This window comes from Embiotoca jacksoni, unplaced genomic scaffold (genome assembly GCF_022577435.1).
Source record: "Embiotoca jacksoni isolate LCO1_2020_lvr unplaced genomic scaffold, fEmbJac1.0.p SCAF_14, whole genome shotgun sequence".
Classification (NCBI taxonomy): Eukaryota; Metazoa; Chordata; class Actinopteri; family Embiotocidae; genus Embiotoca; species Embiotoca jacksoni.
In genome coordinates, this window is record NW_027185274.1 from 1,035,370 (window position 1) to 1,043,176 (window position 7,807).

The window sequence follows — 7,807 nt, forward strand, 5'->3', positions numbered from 1 at the left end:
CTTATTTCCGGTGAAACTTTTCAAAATAAAACTCAGGCGCACGTTCTTGACGTCACGGACACGGAGATACTGAAATTAAAAAAAAAGTTCTACATCTTTTAACCAATTTATCAACTTTAATAAACACAGCTGAACGTGGTTTATGACATACAGTATATTATTAGATATTTTCCTTATAAAGACATACATAGCCTACCAACGATGCAATGCTTACCAACCCGTGTAGTTTAGTTAGTTACATTGTTGCAATGTAATTGTTGTCCCCAGTGAGGCTTCATGAAACATAGAAAATACAAAGCGAATAGAGTTGGACTCTGAACTGGATGACAAACTTGGTATGACGAAGTGCTACTGATAAAAAAAAAAAAGATGTCAATGCGTGAATACAATGTTTGGAGACATTAAGATGAGTGCATTTGACACAGAAGCACAGTGCTGCAGAGGTTAAGCAAAAAGAAACGGACATGAGAAGCTGGTCATGTTTAAGAGCTTAATGTACTGGAGGCTAATGAACAATCATAATGTTTGTAGAGGAAGGCATTCAATGAGGGCTCTGCTAAAAATCCATCCGACTTCTGAAATGTGGTTTTTTTGTGTGTTCTCTTTTCAGACGTATCATGTTTTCACGACTGCACTCTATTCACCAGGCAAAGGGTTTAAAAAGACAATGTAATGTGTCATTTAGCAAATATTGGAATATTAATGACAATGTCCAATTCTGTTTCCCTATTTCATGCACACTCAATCACAAATAAAGTATCTCAAATCATTTCAAGTACTCGTTTGGCCCGAATGTGGTTTGTCTCGAAATACTCGTTGGCACCAGGCGTCTCACTGAGGGTCTGTGCTGGATGATCCCACAATGCCGTTTTGTCGCAAGAGGTTCCTCAGGATCTGATTCTTGGACTTCCAGTCTTCCACCTGAGCAACAACACAGACGACACGGAGGAAAGTCAGTAAACATGAATAGAAATAAAACAGCGAACTGGAGCTTTTGAATGAGGAACAACAATGACTAGGTGAGATATGTAAAGTCTGGAAACAGGAAGTTTACATTTCTAATTGGTGTTTAATGAGAATGTAGCGATCTATGAGCTTTTCTAAGCACTTGTGAAGAGATTAATCTGGGTTGAAAGCGTAGGTAAACAAACCACCAGACCAGAACACAACAATTCAACTTTCTAACTGATTTTGCCATCAAACATGTTTTGGACGTGCTGTAGATTTGTATAAAATTCTACGCAGTGACTGTCAATGAAACACACAAAAAAAAATAGGCCCAGTTCCTGTAATTAAGTTACAGCTGAAATGATGAATCGATTAATTGATTAGTCAATTAAGAGACAATGTAGCAGCAACTATTTTCATAATTCATCTTTTAGGTCAAATTTCAAGAAAAAAACTTTTCGTCTGAAATATAAGTAAGCAGCCTCTGCGTATTCTTACATTACAGGGAGCTGAGTATCTTTGGGTTTTTGACTTGTGAGACAAGACAAGACATCAGAGTGATGTCATGACAGTCAGACGTCGAGACGTCGAGGGGAAAGAGTTTTTCTGTGAGACATGAAAGGAGAGAAAAGACCTGATTTACTCACTGATGATTTGAATGATGACAGATATCTATTTACTGTTATCAACTCTATGCTGAGGTCACTATGTCGCTTTGCAAGTTTAGTACTAACGATACTTACTGACGAAGAAAATTCCCAGAATTGTGACGTTTTATAAGAATTTCCCCTTAAAGATAAAAAGTAACGATAAAAGTTCTTCACGAAGCATCTTAACCCTCAAGACACCTCCTGTCCGGAGACTCTTAAGAGGCCAAAGAATTTCTTCGGCAGAGAACAAAAGTGCAGAAGTGCAACGAGGTTCAGAGAAATATTCTTCAAACACTGAATGACGTTAAGGAAACGAATCGCATCGTGCAGGGATGATGTTTGTGGTCAGACGCTCACTTCTCCCACGCAACACAAAAAAACCCGGCAAAAATGACAGTGATCGCAGCGCGAAGATATTTGTTGACTGTGAAAATGACTGAAGTCTGTTTCAACCTTCACACACAAACACACTTTCACAGCCTCGTATTGGCACGCAGCTCATTTTATTTCCACTGGATGTCACTGTTCAGTCTGCGCATATTGTCACAGAGAATGAATTTCGATTGAATCAACCAATCACATCTCTTTCAGAGTTTCAGTCCGTTCCTTGCTCAGAGTTGCTCTGGGAAGTTTCCTAGATCTCTCTGTGAGAGGATGAGAAGAAATCTTTGTGAATACGGCTCCTGATGTGCTGCTTCATGTGTCACTCGGATGCGTCTGATAACATCATGGAGGCTCCAACCGGCTCCATGAAGAGCTGCAGTTGGTTTTCATCCAGGAGTGGAAAACCACACTGGAGATGCAGCCTACATACAAGCTGTCTGGTTTCAATCAAATACTGGGTGGTGGTGGTTTTATGTATTCTAACTGTCAGATCACTCACTAGTGAAATGAAAGTGAGGTAGATTATCATGAGAGAGCACTCTCCCGGATGAATTTCCACTTATTTCATGTGTTTTAGATATTTTTTCTAATGTTGCATTATGTCTGATCCTGGATTTAAATTGAACTGAAGCTAACAGCAGTTTGCTTGACTTTTCACGCTGGCTTGCAAAAAGAAGAAAGTTCAGGGGGAAACACTGTCGCTGCCATTTCTTTCTACTCCGCTGTGAAGGGTCGATGTCAAAAAAGGGTCAATGAGTAAGGACACCCGACGGCGTCGGGGTCGATGTGCACCACGAAGCGCTCGCTGACGTACCTCCTGTCTGAGGAGCTGGTTGTCGATCCTGAGGCGATCCAGAACACTGATATCTTCTCCCAGCTTCAGGTTGCTCTGTCGGAGCTCCTTGATGTACTCGCAGGCTTTGGACAAGATCCCTCCTTTACTCTGAAACACAACACACACACTCAAAACAGGTACACTGACAAATACAATGAGCTGTATTACCTTTAATGCTTCTATATCTTCCTCAAAGCATCTGGAGGATGAAATTCGTGGGAACAAATGGGTAAAACACCCGCTCACGGACGGACGGACGGACGGACGGACGGAGAACCAACACTCACCTGTCCCGTCTTGGTGTAGTCGACGTTGCAGTCCGGGATGGTCTTTGACAGCTGCACTATCCAGTTGTTGATCTTGTCCCTGCGCCTGCGCTCAACTGTGGGAACAACATTTCGAATTTGACGCTGGCGCCTTCACGTAGAAGTTCATCGTAAGACGAACCGTCACATCGGATGTGTGCACTGACCTTCGTTATGCTGAGCTCGCCGTTTCTCATCCCTGGAGCCCCGGGGAGCTTCCTGCTTTCTGGAAAACACGAGCAGGACAAAGATGTTGTTGAGCTACACTCGCTGGATGTGGAGGGTTTTTATTCAGAGGAAGCTTGTTACTTTCAATTAGACACAAACTGCTCTGATTGGGTTAAATCGGAATGTAATTACGCAATGTACGGCTGAGTGCGAGGTGCGATTGTCCTTTGATTGGAACCGGTCAAAACCTCCTGTGGTGACATCATCACATAAAGCTGCCCTGTGAAAGAAAAGCTTACTGTCAGCTGCGGAGAACACGGACAACTCAGCATGGAGCAACCTCACAAAGAACATCTTCATGAATACACACGGCGGGAATCATTTCAATCACGGGCATTCCAGAAAGGTCTGACCTGGGGGCGTGGTCTGGCCCAGCAGGGTGTCGGACGCCTGCACCGTGGTCACCATGGTTCCCGTGGTGGCGTCTGCGATGGTGGCGGGGTAGTAGGTGTACTGCGTCTCAGCGCTGCCGTCTCCCTCCAGCCCCTCCGACTGGGAAAAGACAGCCTGAAGCCGACATGAAGACAATAACAGAGGTGACTGAATGGACGAGATTCATTATTGCAGGCGAAGACGTTTGACCAGCTTGTTTGTGGTGTTTTATACACCTCACTCCATTGTTGGTTTAAGATGAAGACAAAGTTCTCGTTTTTTTTCCCACTTTTCTTCTCGTGTCTTCTTTTTTTCATTACAACTTCATAATGTTTTCTCATCATTTGTCATGCTTTGTTTGTGTCGGTTGTAAATTAGCTGTTGAGCTGACAGTGACACATTTACATCGATGTTTTTAAATGTCAGTGTCAATCAACGTGCACCTTCCTCTATGAAGAAACAAATAAAAGCACACCCGTCTCTGGACCACATCTGATTTGTCCTAAAAGGTCAATAACAGAAATCTGCAACTGTGTATTTAATGAAGCCCATCGATGTCCACGCCTGATCTTGAACACGTCAGTCTTGTTATCACATTAAATCGCTGATACAGCAAATATCAGCGGCCTGATGGACCTTTTTCACAGACTTGTCACAGTAAGGAAAGCTCAGGTGGAATCAGCTCCATGTCAGTATGTCAACAATCACTGATACACCCGTGTTTTCCCGCGTTGACATGTTCAGATGTCAGCAGTGAAAAAGGTCTATCAGAGTTACAGTTGGAAATCAAGACAATCAGTGACTTGTAATAGCTACTTGCTGCCACTAGAGGTCAATCAAAGGTCACTAATTAAAGGAGACTTCTGCCCTCCTTATCCAAGTGAATCATCAGTCTGTAAATGGTTCATGAACAACAGCAGAGATGAAGAGCAGGAACTGAACTTTTTCAGTGTTTCCCATCTACAGCCACAGAATAAGAAGGTTGGTTTTTTTTCATCCTGGCAAGAGCAGATTAGTGTCCTATAATTAAAATAAAATGTGTTTTGTGATGGTGTCCTAAATCATTAAAGGACAAATACACAGAAAAATGCTGTGACACGGCTTTCATTTTACTTTTGCAAAGTAAATGTAATTATGCGCGATGGTGTCATGCACGGTTCACATGCACAGAGCAGAGGGGAACTAAACCCGTCATCAGTAAGTATTACAAGTTGTATCACTTGATCAAAAACAGCCACTGAGGTAGTTGTGTTTTTGGGAGAAATGGCACACGTGTGTTTTACGATTGAACTCCGGACTTGAAGCAGAGAAACATCAAATTGTGTTAAACTCCAGAAATTGGCAACAGAGCATGAAAGTGAAAATTCGGACAAAACACATTCTGCATAAAGTAGCTGTGAACAGGAGATCGGTGTACATTTAAAGACTTCTCATGTGCAGCATAATGTAAACATTTGTATTTAGTAGAGTATTTAAAAAAAAAAGAAAAAAGCAGGTGCTTGTTGAATTGCCATTCAGTCCGCCGGTGTCGTTCTCACCTGTGTGACAGTCTGCGTGGTTGCAGGGAAACCGGCGACGAGGCTGACGGCTGCAGCTCCATCTGCCTGACCCTCCAACTGGCCATCCGACACCTGGATCACTCTGTAGGTCACCTGCAACCCAACACATGGCACCGAGTGGTCACTATCTCATTACCTGGTGAGGTGACACAGAAACCGCTAGAGAGCTTATGCACGCACACACACACACACACACACGCACACACACACACGCACACACACACACAATCTGACTTGAACTTGCATTGTAAAAAATCAGCTTATGTGTGCGCAATGACGACCAAAAACACCTCAACACCATAACTGACAAACGCTCAGGCTGCTGAGTGAAGTGGAGCTGCTTTATGAACCTGGTCAACTGGGACAGCCAGAGAGGTGACCATGTGATCGCTGCTTGGCGAATCAAAGGAGCTCCTTTTGACACCGACTTTTTGTTTTGTTTGTTTTTAAAGGGGTGTGGGCTGAAGAGAGATGAGGAAGGAATCCCTTATGGTTTATTACATTGGTGTTCATTTGACCTCCAGAGTTATAAACATCCTGTGCACTAGTGTGTGTGTGTGTGTGTGTGTGTGTGTGTGTGTGTGTGTGTGTAGTGACATTTGGGAAACTACTTAATTTTCCGAACAACTGAATCCCAAACAATTTCAGTTCTTTGTCTACAATATGAATCAAATATCGATTATCGTTTTCCTGCCGTGCTCTCGTCCATCCGACTGCCGTCTCTGTGTGGTGTCTTCAAAAAGATTGAGCTTTCTTTCCCCCACAGCGTACTTCCGCTAAGGTGTAATATATCAGTGAATGTCGGGTCAAATGCCTCTCAGCCTCGAACACTTTGCCAGACTTGGGGGAAAAAGAAACCACACCTCATAGGTTAACCCAAATATTTGTTCTGCCTGCCGGATGTTTTTTCTCAACACTGCGTCCTACCTGGCCGCCTGCTCCTTCCGTCTTGAAGAGATATTTGATGGGTTGATCGGCGAAGGTGGCGGCAGACTGAATGGTGGCGATGGCTGCCGGGTCCTCTGCGGTGGCCACGGACCCTGAGAGGAGGCATTTCAAATGGTAAGTCAACTTCAACGGATGTCCATAAGTAAGTACACAGGTAGGGCAGCTTCATTGTACGGTAACATTAAAAGTCTGAACTCAAAGACGAGCACCTATTAAAGCAAATATCACAACAGTCCCTGTGTGCACGTTAAACACCCTTTCACAATAAGGTAAAGGTAGTGACACTCATTTTGTGAGTTATTTTCTTTTACCTTCCTCGTTGACAGTAACACTCCCGTCTGGTTCAGGACTTTTCTGTTGGCTTCACACACAATAAATGCAGGAGAGAAGTCATGAAGTCATGAAGTGGTTAATTAAGCTCAATCATGAACGGACTGCTGGCTGGTCGGCGGACTCACCTCTTCATCTCGAGCGAAGGTCTTGGACCAGGAGACCGCCTTCACTCGCTCCCACAGCCAGACTGTGGAACAAGTTCATAAGTGTGACAAAGGGACGGCAGGAACTTTGCTCGAAACCACAGAATATCGAGTGTAAGATTGACTTTTAACCACAACGAGCCGAAAGCAGGAGATAAAACCCGGAGACGATGTTAGAAAAGGGGTTGGCGGTAGCTAGCTGTGAGCGCAGAGCTGAGTCACAGCCAGCGTTACTATGGGCGACAACAGGAAGTGGCCGACTGTCCTTCAAAATTAAAGCAGAAAACTAGAGCGTGGCAAAGAGAGAGTCGGTGGCGGTTCACATGTGCGACGAACAGCGGTGTTCAAAAAAAGCGCGTTTTGGTTAAGTGTTGAGATCATTTTTACATGCGGTTTGGAGCTTTATATTATTCCTGTCACTCAGCCAAGTTGCCAAATGCGATACAAAAAGAACAACATTTTAATTCTGAAATTTCACCGGAAATCAAATCGCTGATTTCGGCTACTCGACGCGGGTCCTCCCGTTCTGCTACGTTACCGCTCGGCCCCAGCGGTTTTTACAGATGTTTCACAAAGCACTTTCCTTTATGTTGCCTTTGTGGAGGCAGCGTCCGCAATAGCTAATAAACACGGTGTAAAAACATATTTAAAGGGCTAAACTACGCGCACTGTGCTAAATAATGTTGAATATATCCCAGACTGAACAAAGATCTACTTACGCCGCAGTGGTCCCTCCCCCGATATTTGTCAACAGAGCGCAGACATAGCGTCGGCTATGCGCATGCGCGACAGGAAATCCAGTCACTCGGTTTCAGATCAGTTATGAACTCAAACATATGGATATCGCTTGAAAAGCCATAAATAAATGTCTGACCTGCAGTCTGCGGGGGACACTGACACGTTTTAGTGGAGATGGAGCGTTTAGGAACTCAGACTGAAACCCGATTCTTCAGCAGGCCGTTAACAGACGATAATTTGTGTGGTGAATTTTCAAGAAAAAAAATTGTTGCTCATCTGTAGCCTAATTATTATTTACTCGGAAAACTAAAAGAAAAAGAAAAAAAAATGCTCTCAGCTGTACACAGAAACTTTTATATTGTGT

The 7,807-nt window shown here is 43.6% G+C and overlaps 1 protein-coding gene across 3 annotated transcripts; it reads right to left on the reverse strand.

The window, feature by feature from the left end:
• Positions 1–94: 94 nt before the first annotated feature.
• Positions 95–7,473, reverse strand: usf1 (upstream transcription factor 1). 3 transcript variants are annotated; one of them, XR_011178170.1, is made up of 12 exons: positions 7,425–7,473; positions 6,688–6,749; positions 6,541–6,590; positions 6,209–6,321; positions 5,261–5,374; positions 3,704–3,857; positions 3,483–3,570; positions 3,290–3,348; positions 3,105–3,199; positions 2,797–2,925; positions 1,447–1,554; positions 831–921 (listed from the first exon to the last, which is right to left on the reverse strand). XR_011178170.1 is itself a non-coding variant. In XM_069147378.1 (11 exons), exons 2-11 carry the CDS (start codon positions 6,693–6,695, stop codon positions 832–834), a joined length of 891 nt encoding a protein of 296 aa, XP_069003479.1. In that variant the 5' UTR covers positions 6,696–6,749; positions 7,425–7,473; the 3' UTR covers positions 95–831. The 3 variants fall into 3 exon arrangements, 2 of the variants coding, with proteins under 2 accessions (XP_069003479.1, XP_069003478.1); XM_069147378.1 differs by lacking the exon at positions 1,447–1,554 and having other exon boundaries at positions 95–921; positions 3,492–3,570; XM_069147377.1 differs by lacking the exon at positions 1,447–1,554 and having other exon boundaries at positions 95–921.
• Between the last annotated feature and the right edge of the window lie 334 nt (positions 7,474–7,807).